This window comes from Periplaneta americana, chromosome 12 (assembly GCF_040183065.1).
Source record: "Periplaneta americana isolate PAMFEO1 chromosome 12, P.americana_PAMFEO1_priV1, whole genome shotgun sequence".
NCBI classification, from domain to species: Eukaryota; Metazoa; Arthropoda; class Insecta; order Blattodea; family Blattidae; genus Periplaneta; species Periplaneta americana.
Genome location: NC_091128.1, coordinates 202,691 through 222,401, shown reverse-complemented (window position 1 = coordinate 222,401; position 19,711 = coordinate 202,691). Strand labels below are relative to the sequence as shown.

The window sequence follows — 19,711 nt, the reverse complement described above, 5'->3', positions numbered from 1 at the left end:
TAGTGATGAAATTGGACTTGACTCTTCTTTTTTGTTTTAACAGAGCCTTGCATTCCTGGTTGTGCCGTTTCTGCCAGCCTCCAACCTGTTCTTCCCAGTGGGTTTTGTGGTAGCAGAACGGATACTCTACATTCCCTCCATGGGATTGTGTATGCTGATTGCTTATGGCTGGAGTCTTCTGGCTCAAAAGAGGTAAGAACTTATCTTGTGGTTGTTTCCTTTCTCAAATAACGTCATTGCGCATTTTTCTTTATTAGTAAGTTAACGTGATGGTACACTCTTAGACAAAAAAAATGACCGGACTCTTGAAGCGTAAATTTGTCTAAGTTCCATTCGGCTGTGCGCCTGATAGACAAGACTAAAATCAGAGTAGCAAGGACGAAACCAGCGAGATCCAAGAACATACTCTTATATCAGCAAGCAACAGTTTGAACTGTGTGTGTGTGTCATAGCTCCGTGGTAAAACTCTGACTCACATGCAGAAAACCCGGGTTCGTATCCGCCTTCGTGTAAGTATATATATTTGTTTCGTTTTATTTTTTCTCTAGCTAGAAACAGATGATACATTTATTAACGTGCACAGGAGTTTGGATTAGTTGAAAAATTAAACAAAAACATTCAGTAATATCGGTGACTTCTTCCTAATTACCCCTGAATTAAAATAGATCCTCAGTTCTTGGATCTTCTCCCTTTTCCATAAGGAGTATTGATCAGTTACTATAATTTCTGTCAGTAGTAGTAGCAGTAATAATAATAATAATAATAATAATAATAATAATAATGCAACAACCAGAATAATAATAATAATAATAATCATAATGTTAATAGTATTGCAAAAACGAGATGAATAATGTTAAAGACAAAACCAGAGTGTTCCAGATATTGGCTACACTCGTAAACAGTGCCGTTACACATCTGCTTTGTAATAGCTCCGTGGTAACAGCCTTGCTTCTTGTGTAGGCGATTCAAGGTCGTGTACCCCATAAGGATGTCAGATGTTTATTTCTATATTGATGTGTAATTTAATCAGAGACATCTGGAACTTCTGAAAACATGAGTAGTTTAATATAAAAGACGGATATCTGTTGTCTCCTTAGTTTTGATCTAGAGGCACTTTTTGTTTCACAGTGTTCTTTGCAATATTTTAACACAATTTATTTTTATAGATGTAGTGTTAGAGATTGCATATAGTTCACCATAACTGATAAGAGCGTGAAAAAATGTATAAGAATCCACATTATCTAAATTTCGATGTGAGGTCAGATGTCCGTCTTTGATATTAAACTACTCACATAGTTCTGTGCACATGTAACTGCACATATTAAACGTGAAACAACTATTCTCTCTTGTCATTATCAGGGATAACATGGCTGACAGAAGACATAAGCCAGATATGTGTAGGCAAGCTCTTTTTGTTTATTGGTGTCCGAGATCTATTTCTCTATTTTGTTTAATACAAAAAAAAAGGATTATGTTTGTTTATTCCTATCCGAGAAGGATTTCTTTTACTTAAGGTTTATTTTTGTTTATTTCTATCCAGAAGATTTCGTTTAGTCTCTTTAAATACAAGATACAAGGGGAAGGATTGCTATTATGTATCTAACTTGCCCTTTGTAAACATTAACTTCCTGTTAAATATTTCACAATACTGGTTATTATCAGTATACAAGAAGTAAAAAATGAGAATGAAAAAGCAAAGTATAGACTGAGATTCGAACTCGAAACCTTTCGAATACAAGACCACAATGCTACCGACTACGCTAGGCGAGAGAGACGGTGACTCTTTAAAAAGCATGTTATATAATCATGATACAGTGGTGGCAGTGGAGTGTTGGAAACATTTACGACAGAAGAAATTGGTCCACGTGTGTATCATGCTCTGACAAATGCACCCGAAGTCTTCTGAATCGGACATAGAATCTGGAGCCCGGTCATTTTTTTTGTCTAAGAGTGTACATAGTGAGCTTCTGACAACTTCTCATCAATGGGACCGGCATTGAACAACTGTGGAGCAGGTTTTCTTATTCCACCATATGAGCCTCTTGTCTTCTCTTAATAGACCAGGTATGTAGTCCCATGGTGCAGCCTAAGCATTGCACTCGTAGGTGGGGACGCCATTGTATGAAGGGGCTGCACGACCATTCAGTGAGTTATTTAATTCAGCATTTGTTCCTGTCGGAGATGTTTCATCTATAGGCGTGTCGCTGTTATTTCCGGTGTGACTCCTCCCCTTTGCTTACGTCTTAGGAAGTGAAGGCTGTATAAAGTCTAGGTAGGTAGTATCGTTCGCCATTTTTGTTCTTTCATTGCCGAGCTACCAGATGAAAAATCTATTTGCTTCACTGTTAAACATCATGTTGTAGCTCCTATGATAATAAATCAAACACACTGTAATTGAGCAAATAATTGAGTGGCAAATAACGTCCTCATGTGATTTCTGCGAACGCCAACGAAAGAGCCAAAATGGCGGGCGATTATATTAAGTATTTATCGAGCCATAGGAAATTCATTACATCATCAATAGCGAATGACAAGACGCACACATTTAAATGTAGCCGACCTTTAATGTGATTGGCTGCCGGAAATAAGAGCGACGGTACTATAGTTTTCGTACTGTGCTTCCAACGATGTCCAGGCAGATGATTGATGTTACCAAATACTTGGAGACATCGTACATTGGAACTTGTGCAAGAGGACGCTGCTGCTGCTGCTGCTGAAGCTCGGTAAATAAATATGGTGGATATTCAGCACTTCGAATGGACCAGCACAAAGCTTGGCACAGTAGATTTCAGAATGTTGTGTCTTCATACAAACTAATAAATTACCGACAGAAGAAGCACTCTGATGTTGACACCATTACACGGGACATAGAATATGTTTAATACAAGAGTGCAAAACACAACATCTCAGTAGGACGAGTTTGAAGACACTTGCATGACTGTAGCATGGCAGTTTAAGTTAAGTGTTAGGAAAGTAATTGCCAGCATAAACATAATTGAATGAATGTCTTTGCCCTTTGGTAAATATTCCTTGATGCAATTTTCTTTTGGATAAATTTCTATAGACGAGTTCTCCAGTGGGTGAAACATCCCAGGATGAAATTCATTTGGGTGAAAATTCCCTGCTTGAATTTGCACCAAATCAACAAATAGTTTGTGATGAAATGTAAACTTATAATCACATACAAAATATCTTACATTTATTGCAAATACAAGCCAAATTAGATTATTCAAAATATACATTTCGTAATTAGATTTTTTTGTATGCTAATTTTTTAACTTAATATTTATAAAATAAGAACTGTGAGTTTTTATTATTTTGTTTGTATTCTTAAACCATGCTTTTTCTTTTCTTTCTTCTTCTTCGTCTTCTTCTTCTAATTCTTGTTCTTCTTCTCTTCTTTTTTTTTTTTTTTTTTTTTTTTTTTTTTTTTTTTTTTTTTTGAAAATATGTTTGCAGTTGAAATTAATTTGATACTAATTTTAATGCAGAAACTTACAGCAGTATGGCTACAAAGAAAAAACGTAAAATTCTACTTATAAAATGCTAAGAGTCCGGATCCTAGTTAATATTTTGCTGTTTATGTATAGCAAAACGAATATGTAATACCACTGTGAATTGTGAAAGTATCGCCTTTGTTATGCAGTCAGACATGATGGCGTACATGCCAAGTGGACATAGAATTACTTAGTATTTCAGGAAACCTCTCTCATTTCTCATTGACAATAACTCTTTAACCCCACAAACTTATCGTATTTCATGAACTGGTGGTCTGCCATTATGATTAATGAGTCAAACTGTGAAAAATACCACCTAGACGTTAGGGTTTTGTCCAAATTTTTTGTAATTGTCCCCACTGTGCACCACCATCCCTTCTATCAATCAATCAATCTTCTTAATGTATCCAGCTGTTTGCTGACAACATAAAGTCCACTATAGTCCACTGTAGTCTATTCAGTTGTTGTTTTTCACGAGAAATGAGGGGTATTTTGATCGGTGTTCATTGTAGATGTCTGTGCTAGTAGCCAGAGTTGGGGTGTAGTCAATATATACTGCAGGGCTGTGTCTTCTGCAACTGGTACTGATGATTTTAATTTACTTCTTTTGTGGTTTATGGATGGACAGTATAGAAGAATGTGTTCCAGATCTTCATCATGATTATTACACCACAGACAAGTAGGATTATCAGAAACGTGAAGTCGGTGGTGACTGCTAAATTTCAATATCATTGTAATTACATAAACTAGCAAAAATATTATCTTAACATCATTATGTTTTGTGTTATGAAAAAAGATGCATAACATCTGTCATGGTTTTAACTTAGTGTTACATACATTACAAATTGTAGATTGATCTCCTTTTCCTAGTCTAGTACTTGCTTTTGGAATTCAGTCAGTTGACAAGAACTGTAGTTAATGATTGTCATCCTATCAATAACTGCTACAGTTTCTTAGTAATAAACTAATTAAAGTTTTATTATAATATATTATTTTTAAGTCTTGCTTATGTGTGTTGCAGGTATAAGAAGCTCGCATGGTTGTCAATTGGCTTCTTGTTGCTGGTGCATGGTTGCAAGACCTATACACGCAACTTGGACTGGGAGTCCGAGTACACCATCTTCATGGCAGGGCTCAAAGTCAATCAGAGGAATGCAAAGCTCTTCAACAACGTGGGACATGCCTTGGAGAGCCAGGGCCGCTTCCACGAGGCGCTACAGTACTTCCAGAAAGCTGTGAGGTATGAGTGACTTGTTTCATGACTATTGCGGTGGACAGTTAAAGCTGTCTGTTGCCCTTGAAAGAAGCCTTTCGTTCTCCATGAATGAGAGATCTACAAACAAGATTGCAGGCAGCTGTCTGTTCCTAGTTACACAAAACCCACTGAAATCAAGTCCATGTATATTAGGTCCAGTTGTCTGACAGACTTACTGTACTGGCTTAAACTAAGCACTGAGATAAGTTAAAGTTATTACTGAAAAAGTGGACATTAAGTCAATATTTCGTCTACTAGTGTAATTTTGCTAACATGTGGTAAATGTACCACAAGTCTTATGGCAGTTAGTTTTATTGATTGGGTTTATAAATGACTGAAAGGCCTACCCAGTCATTGGTCAGAAATAAACAAACATATCATATTCTGCTTCTAGAAAAATTGTACACTAACTGGAGTGGTCGCATGATAGAAGGGTGTAATATGTAATAATTAAGACAGGTTTCACTGTAGGCCATATATCACTGACTTTAATTACACCGAATCTGAAAGTAATTTATTTTCTCTATTATATTTCAGTGTTCAACAAGATGACATTGGAGCACACATTAATGTGGGAAGAACATTCAATCATCTGAAGATGTTCAAAGAAGCAGAAGATGCATATCTCAAGGTAACAATGTTATATTTAGGAGATGCATATTAACAATTCGGACAGCTAGCAGATAGTTTCATGTGTTGTGCCCAGATTCACCTATAGAAAAGAGGCGAGAGTTTTAAATACTCAGGAATATCACTTCAAGAAGGCTGAATGACGAAAAAGATGTCATTTATATTTCATGACGAGTAGACAGAGCTGCAGCTTCACAACACTACTTCATGTGACGCCACTGTTGCCTCTAACAAAGTTGGCCAACTCTTCTATCTGACAAAAATTAGAGACGGGGCCAATATTTTTGGCCAGGTTACAGAACAGTCGTTCAGTGAGCGCACACTTGTTTAATGTTAATAATTTCACTTCAGTGACTAAACAGGCCTAATTTTAATTATCCTGTACCAGTATGATGCCTTGTCATGAAATCAGAACCTCTAAGATGGCATAGTCTATATTTAAGTAGCTATAGAATTTCTATTATTTCTATAAAAAAATATTTCTTTATTAATTAATAATAGTCCAAGATAGTTGTAAACACTGAAAGGGAATTCATTTCATGAACACTCGTAATAGTACTTCCTTTTGTGTATATTTTGTACGAGATCACCCCTTCTTCCAGTCCACCCTTATACAGAGCGCAGCTAATATCTGCATTCCAGTCATGAGCTGTGAGCCGGCTCGGAGAGCGCAAACCTCGTGCAGGCCTGAGCTAGACTTTGTAATTATTATTCTAGATCATATATACCCAGATTGCTTGGCGTTACAGGTTTTGACGGTAACAACTTTTGTCAGGTTTACTATGCTGCCATCTAGTTGTTACATAAGGAGTCACGTCATAATTCCTATTTGAATTGCATTAGCGACTGTACTGCCATCTTGTGTTCGTTTACGGCAGACGGGTGGCGATTCTGGCGGTTGTTCTCTTCAAAGTGCAACCGATTTTAACATAGGAATGAGCAATCTATATGTGATCTGGGTTATTATTGAACTTAAGACGATTTTATGTAACTCGAACTTTTGAAACATTCTGTCCGTATTCCCGCCATTCATTCATTACAGAGTACAATACATAGTGATAATGCTAGTCATACATTATAAATGACAATCATAATTATTGTTCTGGTCTATATAACTGTTTCAGTCTTATAATATGCTTGTGCGAGTATTACAATTTAGTGTACCCCTTCCCACTAGACTGCAAGGAGTTGCTCACAATAGAGATCACTGGTGTTCAAATTGAATGATATAATTTTCCCAGAATGTATTCCAGAAACGTAGAATTCTGAGTAGTGCAGGTTCAGATTGCAAAGATGTAATAATAAAAAGCAGTCACAGCTAGCAGTTGACCACTGAACATTTTCTTGGCAGGCTAACACGCTACCATTCAGCTGTCAAGGAGATACAGAATGCATTTGGCATATATTAATATTATATGTGATACCTACAGTATTTTTCAATCAACTAGCATTTGTACATAACATAATATAAATGAACATTCTAAATCTTGATTATTATGGATGTTTTTATATATCACAACATCAGAATTAGTTTTAATTGTATTATTGTGCCTCATGTACACGTTGAATTTATGCTGACAACTGTACCATTTGGCACTCAATTAAAAAAAAGCAGCCAACCTCTTTATGTTTCTGTGGCCGCCCTCTTTGTTATCAATTGTCTTTATTGTCCAGTTGTTCCTGTCATCACAATCTCCCTCTTTCAATCCTTTCTTTCTCATCAGTCTGTTGATCCATTATTCCAAGTAAGTAATGATTTTTAGTCACTGTAATTCATGCTTTCAGTTCTACGATATTGACAAATGGTATTAAGTAACAAAAAAATGTAAAATATGTTTTTATTTTCGTAGGCAAAGTCTCTGCTTCCAAAGGCTAAGCCAGGGGAGTCATATCAAGCACGCATTGCTCCCAACCACCTGAATGTGTTCCTGAACCTAGCGAACCTGATTGCACGCAATGAGACTCGGCTGGAAGAAGCAGACATGCTCTACCGCCAAGCCATCAGCATGCGGGCGGACTACACACAGGCCTACATCAATCGGGGGGACATCCTGCTGAAGTTGAACCGCACCAAGGAAGCTCAGGAAGTCTATGAGAGAGCGCTTTTCTATGACAGCAACAATCCTGACATATATTACAATGTGAGTAGACTTTAATATTTAGGTTTGATATTTGAAATTTTAGTCTTCATTGTAGGTAAGGAAGAAGCAGCGTAGTCAGTTCAAACCTACAAATGTAGAAATTCAATCTTCATAATGCACTTATTCACCATTGTGTAGAAGAATATGTTGGCTCTTACATATAATTGTGCATTTGCACAGAATTGGAATATAGCAATCTCCAAATTGTCTGTCATGTGACTTACAAAAAGAAATGGATTTAAGGGTGAATATTCTGAAATGGGTAAATGTATGTCCCGGCTGATTTAAGGAGTTTCTTGAAAATGTTAACTGATTACTTTTGCGTTTAATTAACTAACTCTCACATGTTTTAGTTGGAAACAAAGTATAAAAGAATTAATTTTAAAATTTATAATTAAAAACTAACGTCAAAAAGTAACTATGGTCCGTATGTCCCCAACTACATTTTACTCTGTTTTACTAAGTTTTTCCCGGAATGTTTCGATTTGATTTTATTTCCTCGTCCAAGATTATAAAAATAAATAGTTAAAATACAGAATTGTTGTTTGTTTAATTCTGAAAGGACACAACTTTAATGTAAAGCTTGTCCCCAAAAATTTCGTAACGCCGGTCCCTCGAAATAAAAGAGCTACACAAAAGACAATTTTGCTTCATGTGGTAAATTTTAACGGTTGGTAGTGATGAGAGGTCAACATGGCGCCAGTTGAAAAACGTTTCGTCCATTATCGTAATTTATTTTATTGAAAAATACAAAAATCATCACTGATGACTGAATGTTATGTTTTTTATTGGTACCACTGGTCGCAGGTGGCATTAAATATAGTTTGTATTTACTAAACTTTCCTAGTATATGCAAAACATTACAATGTTTGTCGACTAAAAAATCTAACCTCCTTGATATTTTTAACGATTTATTTTGTCAGAACTATTGCGGAAATTATACTAATTTGTAACAATGGTCCCTGTAACGTCTGTCCCTTTATTGTGGGACGAGGTTTCATTTAACATACAATTATTAAATAGGGGTGTATAAAGTAACTTCGAATATTATTTCATGTGACTGTTTATAGAGAAGAAAAAAAAGTCTGATGATGAAAGTAGGAAATATGAAAGGGAGAAGATACGGAGACAGAGGGCAAATATGACTGAAGAGGAGTTGCAGAAAAAAAGGGACTATGGCAAAGAATATAAAAAAAGAAAGAAAATAGCAGATATGACTGATCGTGAAAAAAGAAATGTTCGAAGACAAGTGAAATCTGAAGTACAGAAGTTTAGAAGATACCTTAAACAATGGGCTGTAAGAGAAAGATAACAATCCCTTGGCTTTTTTTTAAATTAGAAAATCTCACATAAAAATTTTTTTAAGCTCAACTAATACCAGAATCTTCAATAATAGGAGCAAATGTAACCAATGTGAGAAAAAAAGTAGACAATTTAATATAATATATTTTTTTCCAGTTTTGTTATTCATATTTGCCCATTTCAGAATATTCACCCTTAAATCATCTTAAAATGTCTACTTCAGTAGCTCATCTTGAAAATATCTATGAAAAGTATTGGAGTGTTAGAGGACAAATGGCTTCATTGTCGATCATTTGGCATTAGACAACAACAACGTATAGTTGTAACAAAAAAGAAGTAGTCTTCTCAGTTCCCACTTCTACTCACTAACATTGATGTAACATCAGTTCTAGGAGTTTGTCTCTTTTTCACACATTACAACTACCAGCAACTGCGTGCATTAACATTGATCTTTCCATTCCTTGTGTCTGTTCAAGCTTACTTGTACACAGAATCTGAGCTTTAAACCATCCATAAGTTCACGAAGTTCTGCAATCTTTATATAGTTGAAATGGAAGAGGGGAACTACGACCCAGCATTGCAACCTTTCAAGATCTATTGCTTTAACCCTGAAGCTAGGCGCATTCCCACTGGCTGACTACACTAAGGTTCACTGTGTACCCAGGCAACCCCACTCATTCATAGAACAGTTGCCTTTGTCCGTCACAAGTGTCACTGTGGATTTTAGAGCCAGACCACTGAGCCACAGTTGAATTGCACACATTTCACATTTTAGTAATAATGATTGATACTTGAAGGTAAAACTATCAAAGTGGATACAAGCTGGAACATGCAGATGAGTTTGTGGACATTCTGTTTCAGTTGGGTGTGGTTTTCTTAGAGCAGGGGAAGGCCTCGCAAGCTCTTGCCTATCTGGACAAAGCCCTTGAATTTGACCCTGAACATGAACAAGCCTTACTCAATTCTGCCATACTACTACAAGAACTGGGTCGTGCAGAACTCCGAAAAGTGGCCAGGGAAAGACTGCTCAAGCTGCTACGCAAGGTGAGCACGCTTTTATCTTACAGTTTTGCTCAAGGACAGGTATTTCACTGCAAACCCAGCATTCTCCAATCTTCCTTTTCATCATCATCATCTGTGGTCATACTGCCCTTTTAGTTTAGCCTTGACCTCCTTAAGAATTGCCGCCCAATCTTCCCTCTCTAGGGCTCTCCGTCTCCATCTCTTAATTCCTGCTTTAACTAGATCATCCTGAACATCATCCATCCATCGTAGTTTAGGTCTTCCTGCTCTTCTTTTACCACTTAGCGTGACACCTAGTAATCTTTTAGGAATATTATTATTGTCCATTCTGATAATGTGGCCCAGCCACTCCAGCCGTCTAATTTTTATATCAGTGACAATACTTGGATCTTTATATAGTTTTTGTAGTTCAGAATTGGTCCTAATTCTCCACTCTACCTTATCATAAATAGGGCCATAAATTTTTCTTAAAATTTTCCTTTCCCATGTATTTAAGATGGTTATTGCTCGTTCAGGTAGAGTCCAGGTTTCGCTTCCAAAAGTCACCGTAGGTTTAATAATTGTTTTATAAATCCTCACCTTTATTTTTTTTTTAGATATATCTGGTTCTTATAATTTTATCTAATGCTCTGAGGCATCGATTACCAATGGCTATTTTATCCTTGATCTCAGTTAATATGTTGTTATCCTCGGTGACTATCGAGCCGAGATATCGGAACCTTGACACTTTCTCAAAAGTAACCTCATTTAAGACAACAATTTTTACAGTATAATCTTCCTTTTAGTCTCTGCATATTATGATCCATGTCATCTGCCAGGAACATTTCTCTCGTTCCAGTGCATTGTATTAATATGAATATGTTTTTTTAAATATGGTAAATTGAAGCATTAGTACTCAAATTTTTTCCACATACTATTTTAACACTGGAATGTTGAGAATCAGCATGAGAATTCGACCTATTTAGTAAGTTTTGTTAAAAGTAGAGGTTCTCCTGGGGAATACATTGACACATGTCCAATAGATCTTTTTTCTTTTCTTTCTTCACTGGAAGGGGCTGTCTTAGAGCAATGAAAGTGAGGACAATGGTTACATAGTTATTCTAGCAATTTTAGATGTAGCTATTAATGGAAATAGAGATTCAGGTGTCCTCACATGGGTTACAACATTGTTCTGTGCACCTGACTAGGTCCCAATTTCCCTGGAAAGAAGGCATTTCTCATGCTTTTATGAGGGTTACCAGAATCTCGTAACACTTTTCTTTCATTATCACTCCATTCAGCTACATTGATTTTGCGTTTTCTTCCTTTATTTAACTTGTATTTGTCCGCTCTCACTTGACAGTTTGCCTCCATGCCCGCCATGCTATATTGGTTACAACGTTGTTTTCCACAGTGCCACATGATAGTATGGTTGCCTCTGAAGTTGCCTACTAACTTTCTGCCTTGTGAATATACACAATCGAAAACAGGCATCAGTTACAACATTGTTGTCCACACCTGTGGGGTAACGGTTAGCACGTCTAGCTGCGAAACCAGGTGGCCCGGGTTTGATTCCCGGTCGGAGCAAGTTACCTGGTTGAGGTTTTTCCCGGGGTTTTCCCTCAACCCAATATGAGCAAATGCTGGGTAACTTTCGGTCTTGGACCCCAGACTCATTTCACCGGCATTATCACCTTCATCTCATTCAGACGCTAAATAACCTAAGATGTTGATAAAGCGTCGTAAAATACCTACTAAAATGAAAAAAAAATTGTTCAACCATAAACCCAGTTTTGATAAAAGTGTGGGTTACAACGTTGTTTGAGAGAGGTATTCAATTAGTAAGTGTAACAACTGTATTTATAATATGATGGTTTGTTAAAAATAGCAGTATTTAATCGTACAAGTATTACGACATTTTAAACCCATTTTTCACTAATTTTGTCTGTTTTGTTCCTCATGGAATATCAAATTCCTCTTTTCTTTTTCTTTTTTTTTATACCTGTCCTGGAATACTCTTTATATTAAAAATTTGAAATTTTTATTAGGTTCCTCACCAGAGATATTAGAGCTCAAATAAGACAAAAATTGAAAAGTGAGCATTTTTAAATTGCTCTAACTAAAAAAAGGGGGACGAGTAAGAGAATTCACATATTTTTTTTCCTAAGGGTTTCTCTAACAAAATGACAGCCCTGATATTTCGTTCGTTTCCACTGCAAAAAAATAAAATAATAAATAATTAATTTTCTTAAATATGGTAATCGACTTTGGCCTTAACTTTAAATTAATACAAAGAGAAGTATGGTAAAAATGTATAGGACATAAAATGTTGCTTTGAATGTGCTAAAAATAATAATAGTGTTTTCTTCCACCTTTCTATCATTTTTCTTAGCTGAGCATCGCATTGAACCACAACTGTCTGCAAAAGTAAAAAATATTGAATACCTTAATACAAAAATGATTGCCATTTTTATATGAAGGTTAATAAAAATAAACTAATACAAATTTCTGTCTACTTTTGGATAGAGGTCATCACTGCTAAATAATAAACATTTTTAAAATGGACAAGCTACCGATTAATTTATTCATGAACCACTTGGTATGATTTGACCCCACTTCTATTTAAGTTTTTGCCTTTTTTAATTTTATGTGATGATATGATTTTTCTCCGTTATTAATAAATAATTTCTCAATTTTGTTTTTCGCGAAAAAAACTGGTTCTTAAGGTTATGGATTTTTCTGTTCACTTTCCTACAGGTTAATATACTTGCTTTGATCCTAACACATTCCTTCTTGATCTGGTTTTCTTACTCCTTATGAGAGGCATCTCACAATAATGGATATGAGTATAATTTCAAAAGTTGTAAAACACTTTCGCTTGTTCACCCTCTTCATGACCAACAATACACATAATAATAGTGCCATAAATTTTAATCTTATTGTTAAAAAAAGAAGTGTGATTTTTGCATGCATAAATACACTATGTAATCAAATTATTTCTTCCACAAATGTATCACTAAGTGAATGGGACATTAAAAATAAAAATGAACAAAACATATAATATTAGGCTATGTCACACTTTATCAAAACTGGGTTTGCAGTCGAACTAAGTGAATGGTACATGACACTGATGAACAGGAACTCCTTTTACAACTGGTTTGAGACCAGCAAGAGCTGAATATCACTGATTGGAAATGTTGCAGGATGCGACCAATGAGAGAGTTCACTTCAATCTGGGCATGTTGGCAATGGACGACCGGGATATAGCAGGAGCGGAGCACTGGTTCAGACGTGCAGTTCAGCTGAAAGAAGACTTCCGCAGTGCTCTATTCAATCTGGCCTTGCTGCTAGCAGACGATCATCGACCTCTGGAGGCAGCGCCCTTCCTAAATCAGCTCGTCAAATTTCACCCTGATCACATCAAAGGGCTCATACTCCTCGGTGATATCTACATAAACAATATTAAAGATCTGGATGCAGCAGAGAATGTAAGTTTCTACCACACAGCAGTTGCATGGACTGCAGTGTTAATGGAATGTGAAGCAGAACACCAGCATGATTCGAGTTAAGCTCTTGATTTTTATAAGATTATACCGATGAAATTGTCCTGCGTCGTGGTCTAAGGCATCCTGCCTAGGACTCGCGTTACGGAATGCGCGCTGGTTCGAGTCCTCATGGGGGAAGAAATTTTCTCATGAAATTTCGGCCAGTGTATGGGACTGGTGCCCACCCAGCATCGTGATGCAGTTGGGGAGCTATGATAGGTAGCGAAAATCCGGTTTAGCAAACCAGCTATAACGGCTGGGGAGATCATCGTGCTAATCACACGATACCTCTGTTCTGGTTGGATGATCGTCCACCTCTGCTTCGGCATGTGGGCGTGAGGCCAGCAGCCAGCTGGTCGGACTGGGCCCTTAAGGGCTGTAGCACAATGGAAAAAAAAAAACTCATGAAATTATTACACTTTTGTTTTCATAAGACTTCCTAAAAACAGGTATCACCATCCTGAGCTGGGTCTTGTTTAATAGTGTGTTAAATAGCCATGCATCATTGACCCATACCCAAAGTCCATCTGGATTGGCTGTCCAATTGCTGCACCTGTCATCTGATTATATCTCATACATTTTCTGTGGGTGATAAGTCTGGTAATAACAGGTGAGAGTTGAATATTGCTTTTCCTTAGGAAAACTACGGTTTCCGATCTGGCATTATCTTGCTACAATATGATCCCTGCTTGTGAGGTTCTAAAGTGTTATTGGCACAACAGGTACAGTCAGTCGGTATAACAAAATTTTGGATACAGTGAAATTATTTTTCTTATATTGAAATTTCGTTAAAATGGACAATAACAATAAATGATTCAAGAACAATAATGTTCACCTTAGGGGAGTTATGGGACTCCTAGCATTATGAACATTCCATAGCAGGAGCTTTACTTCCATATTTAGTTTATTCTGTCCATTTTCATTTTCCTTTGTTGTTCCATTTGCAGTCAGAGTTATGCTTCAAGTTTTCTGTTGGCTGTTAGAACTAGAAGGTTCTCGTGGTCTATTAATTCTCGATATGAGAAGAGGATTCCAATTTTAAAGTCTTTGGTTTTCTCTTTTGTAGGCAACAAAATGCGTTCTGAGATTTCCTTGCCTCCATTTTCTGGTCGGCCTCAGTCATTGCATTGTCAGTTTTAGCCTTGTGTTTATTGTTCTCCCTTGTTTGGTTGATGTTCTGACCTGTCCATTCCCTGATTCAACTGCTGCCAGAGTTTGTTTTTGATGTTCTCCTCTATTTGCTCTGTTTTCATTCATTATTTCTCGTATTGTATAACAGTCTCTGTAGCATTGGGGCTGTACTCTTGAGTAGACTTCTACCTTCCTTCGATATCAGGATGTTGTTGTTGATGTTTTCTAATGCCAGGCAATTGACAATGAAGTCATTTGACCTCTTGCACTCCAATATTTTTCAAAGATATTATCATGACCAGCCACTGAAGCACAGATATTGAGGTGTTCCGAATCCATTTCTTGGTTTGAGTTGCACAATGGGCAGTTAGGGGACTGATATATTCCAATTTTATGCAGATATTTGGCCAAACAATCATGGCCTGTTGCCAATCTAAATGCAGCTGCAGACGATTTTCGTGGTAAATCGGGAATTAACTGTGGATTATGATGCAGAGAGTTCCATTTTTTTCCTTGGGATTGTGTTATCAAATTTTGTTTGTTGAAGTCTAAGTATGTAGAGTTAATAAATCTTTTCACAGAGTAATATGTAGATTTAGTAACAGGTCTGTAAGTAGCAGTGCTGCCCTTCTTTGCTAAAGCATCCGCATTCTCGTTTCCCAGGATTCCACAATGGGATGGTATCCATTGGAATACAATTCTTTTATTGAGTGATATTAATTGAGAGAGCATTTTAGTTATTTCTGCTGTTTGAGATGAAGGTGTGTGTTTAGAGACTATTGATAGAATAGCTGCTTTGGAGTCTGACAATATAACTGCATTCCTAAATTTATTGATGTGGCATAGAAGATTCCTGAGACTTTCACTTATTGCAGTGATTTCTCCATCAAAACTTGTTGTTCCATATCCAAGAGATCTATAAAGTGAGAAGAGACAGCACGTAACACCTGCACCGGCACCTTGTTCTCTGGAGATCAAGGATCCGTCGGTGTATAAATGAAGCCAGTTTTGTGGAGGGTACCTGATATTAATTGTCTCTAAAGACAATTGTTTTAGTATTTCAGTGCTTACTTCTGATTTCAGTATTTCTTCTGTTAAATTTAGATTATATTCTATATTTAATAGAGTTAAAGGGTTTGGTTTAATTTGTAAGTTTTCTTTCAGGATGTTGGTCAGTCTCTAGTAACAATGACGTCTTCTTGAGAAGCATCTCCTCCATTTCGTTGGTTATACTTCTGTTTGTTTGCTAGTGTTGTGTGCCTTGTTTCCTCTAAGTCTGAGACGCATGTATTCAGACCCTAGGCTTATCATAAACCTTTGCATGTATTACACATCCTGCTGTGTTGTGTCCAACACAGTCTTCATGGCATCACTGTTTGCAATTCCCCTCAGCTGATGGTGCTTGAGTTTTTTTTTAAGGAAATCTTTAGGCAATTGGTGCTGCTTTTGTTTGCTTTGTTCATTCTGGTCTGATTTTGCTGTCTCTCTACACTATGCATTAGGAATTCCGTAGATCGTCACATCTGGTTTTCATGTCCAGTGATGAAGTTAAACTGGATCTACTATGCCGTTGGTAACATGTGGCTGTTTTTATGTGTCTTTTATTTGAACTGGAAGCGGCAGACCTCTGCAGTTAATGAGGGAGCTGCGAACAAAATAATAATAATAATAATAATAATATTTAAAAACTGTTCTATGAAAATTTAAATATAGTCTATTTTGCCAAAGTATATGATTATGTTTTGTGACGGGAATATTGTACGAAATGGAAATATAAAAATTGGAAATTTATCTTTCGAAGAGGTGGAGAAGTTCAAATATCTTGGAGCAACAGTAACAAATATAAATGATACTCGGGAGGAAATTAAACACAGAATAAATATGGGAAATGCCTGTTATTATTCGGTTGAGAAGCTTTTATCATCCAGTCTGCTGTCAAAAAATCTGAAAGTTAGAATTTATAAAACAGTTATATTACCGGTTGTTCTGTATGGTTGTGAAACTTGGACTCTCACTTTGAGAAAAGAACATAGGTTAAGGGTGTTTGAGAATAAGGTGCTTAGAAAAATATTTGGGGCTAAGAGGGATGAAGTTACAGAAGAATGGAGAAAGTTGCACAACACAGAACTGCACGCATTGTATTCTTCACCTGACATAATTAGGAACATTAAATCCAGACGTTTGAGATGGGCAGGGTATGTAGCACATATGGGCGAATCCAGAAATGTTAGAAGGGAGGCTGGAGGAAAAAAGACCTTCAGGGAGGCCGAGACGTAGGTGGGAAGATAATATTAAAATGGATTTGAGGGAGGTGGGATATGATGATAGAGAATGGATTAATCTTGCTCAGGATAGGGACGAATGGCGGGTTTATGTGAGGGCGGCAATGAACCTCCGGGTTCCTTAAAAGCCAGTAAGTAAGACTATTTTGCATTAAATACAGAAATAATTTGATTTTCTTTTTTATTGATATGGAATTTCATATTACTCTGTTCCATATTGTGCTCTGATGTTTCGCAGCCTTTTGGATGAAGCCCTGCTTTCCCTCACATTACTTTAGTACGGCCCCTTGACCTTGAAATTTGGTTTATTTTAAAAACATTACATACTGTGTATCTAAATGGATTAGGATTAGGTCATTAGAATATTAATGAATGTAGATCAGGAGTAGGTTGTAATGTATTTTAAATTGTTAGTCATGCACATGATTAAACAATATTATATTACATTTAAATTACAAAAACAATTATTTTGTTTGCAGTCACCCATTTAGGGAGAAGATGGTAATTTTTTCGAGGAAAAAACTCATTTTCGATATTTGCAGAAAAACTAATCATTGACATTTCATTTATATGTTAGCTAATTTTATCGTCCTCAAAATTCATGCTATAGTTATATTTCACAATTATAACAGGTTCTTGTGACTGAAAATCGACATTTTAAAGCCATTTTCCACATTTTTTTTTCTGCATTTACTCACATACAATCACTATAGTCTCACAACAAATTTCATGAAATGTTTACTGCATGTTCTGAAAAATATTATTCGGATAAAAAAATATATATATATATATTTTTTTTTTTTTGAAGCTGACTTTCAGGTCACTTATACATTTAAAATTCAAATTATTTTTTTATTTTTTTTTTTAATCCAATGCCACCAGGTTGTCTTTTCGACATTTCTGGTCTTCTCTCCTGGCCATGGCTTAGTTGTAACCCACTTCTGAGGTTGGGGCGCCTGGAAGGCGGAGTTACATTACCCCGATGATGTGATAGGATGATTATGATAATGTGGTGCCAGGAGAGGTCTTAAATCTAAACTTAACCTAAATTCCAGACCATGGACGAACACAGGAATAATCCCCTTTGAGGAAAAATTCCTGTGCTCTAACCGGGAATCGAACCCGGGACCTCATGAACTATAGCCAGAAGCTCTGACCACTAGACCATGAGGCTGGTCTTATTATTATTATTAAATTCAAATTATGCTGTTAAATTATATGCATGTGATAGGTATTGTACAATTTTTTGCAGGCCTGTAACCTATATTTTGTGGGAGAAGATATATTTTAAAAAATTGGAAAAAAAAAAATATATATATATATATATCTGTGTGTGTGTGTGTGTATGTAATAACTAAAAAATCATACATTCCATCCCTTAACTGCTCTATGGCTCTATGACTTCAATAAGGACCATGGTCCCCCAGTTGAGAATCGCTGCTCTGCTCCAAATCATAGGCCAGAGGCTGCACAAACGTAAAGTGAGAAAAAAGAGGCCTCATCATCAAAAAGGTTGAGGAACACTGTAGTGGTGTTCGTTTAATTGCATTAGTAATTGTCTGTATGTATTAATTTCATTGTCAATGTCATTACCATATGTATGAAATAATAGAACCAAAATAATTGACTCACAAATCCATTGTTTCTATTGTATATTTCACAAATGTTTTTATTGTCTTTGTTTTAAGCCCAGTATAACATAAGCCATTAAGTTTGCTTTTATTGCATCTACTTATATTAAAACCCTCTTTTTCAGTGTTACAAACGCATCCTACAACTGGACCCTGAGAATATCCAGGGCCTGCACAACTTGTGCGTGGTGTATGTGGAACGCGGGAATCTGCTGAGGGCAGAAGCCTGCCTGACTCGCGCCCACAGACTCGCTCCGAACGAAGACTACGTCCTGCGGCACCTGAACATCGTGCAGTCCCGCATCAACAAGCTGCAGATTCCTCGCTCCGAAGAGGATGGCGTGTTCGAGGACTTCGAAGGAGTAGAGGATTTCCAGCACCACGAAGACAACTTCGACGAGGACAACTTGGGAGGGGAGTTCGATGACGAATTTGGAACAGATGACCTGGATGCGATAGAAGAGTTTGGGGGTGACCTTGCGCACAGTCACAGCCAAAAATCATCTCTCAGGAAAACATATTTGGTGGAGAAACAGGAGACTGTCGACGACGAAGCAACAGACAGCAGTAGCAGCAGCAGCAGCAGGAAGGAGTCAGCAGAGGCATTGTTGAGGAAAGGAACCCCTGAACCACATCGAATAAACAAACAGCAGCCAGCTTTAATCAGTCCTTCCAGTGGAACAGAAGAGAAGACGTTAGCAAGTCACCACAGTGAGCTCAACAAGCATTCGTCATCTTAGCACTCATGAATCTGTGTGATGTACTGAAGCGTGGGAGGAGTCTGTACAATCAGCATGTCGTGGTTGTGAGGCGACAGTATTACAATGCACAAACTTTACGTTTCCTTGTTATTTATTGTGGTCTGAGGGAATCTCCCCGCTGGAATGAGCACACAGTCCCTCGAACTCTGCTGATTGTATGGTCGCCACTTTCTCTGTCAGCATTTTAATAAACAATCTTTCCTCCACATATTCCGGTAGCAGCAGTTTTTTTATGTTTTACTATTCCGGGACTTGTAAGTCGTCACACAAATACAAGATATTCTAACAATGTTTTAGCTGTAGTTTAGGTGGGTGGGGTTGTCCAGCAGTGATGTCTGCTTCTGGGGGGAGTGGAAGGTTTAGCATTGCCCTCACCCCGTAGCAGCAACTAGATGTAATATTCTGTGATACTCAGCATTTGTTTGTAGGGCGTCATGTCGTCGGTACAATAATTATGCTTTGTCTTAGTGTTTGTGTTGCTTGTTCAGTTCCTGTCCTCCTCCCTGCAGGGCGGCAAGACGTTCCTTAGCCTTC

General features: G+C 37.0%; 1 protein-coding gene across 1 annotated transcript in view; it reads left to right on the top strand.

Annotated features, from left to right (window-relative positions):
• LOC138710102 (protein O-mannosyl-transferase Tmtc3-like) overlaps positions 1-19,435 on the top strand; it is a 58,924-nt gene extending 39,489 nt beyond the window's left edge. Inside the window, exons 9-15 of the mRNA XM_069840734.1 lie at positions 44-192; positions 4,519-4,737; positions 5,290-5,383; positions 7,233-7,523; positions 9,687-9,869; positions 13,031-13,315; positions 18,542-19,435. Coding sequence (XP_069696835.1) covers positions 44-192; positions 4,519-4,737; positions 5,290-5,383; positions 7,233-7,523; positions 9,687-9,869; positions 13,031-13,315; positions 18,542-19,156 — 1,836 coding nt within the window. The 3' untranslated portion in view covers positions 19,157-19,435. The remainder of the gene's footprint in view (positions 1-43; positions 193-4,518; positions 4,738-5,289; positions 5,384-7,232; positions 7,524-9,686; positions 9,870-13,030; positions 13,316-18,541) is intronic.
• Positions 19,436-19,711: the final 276 nt, after the last annotated feature.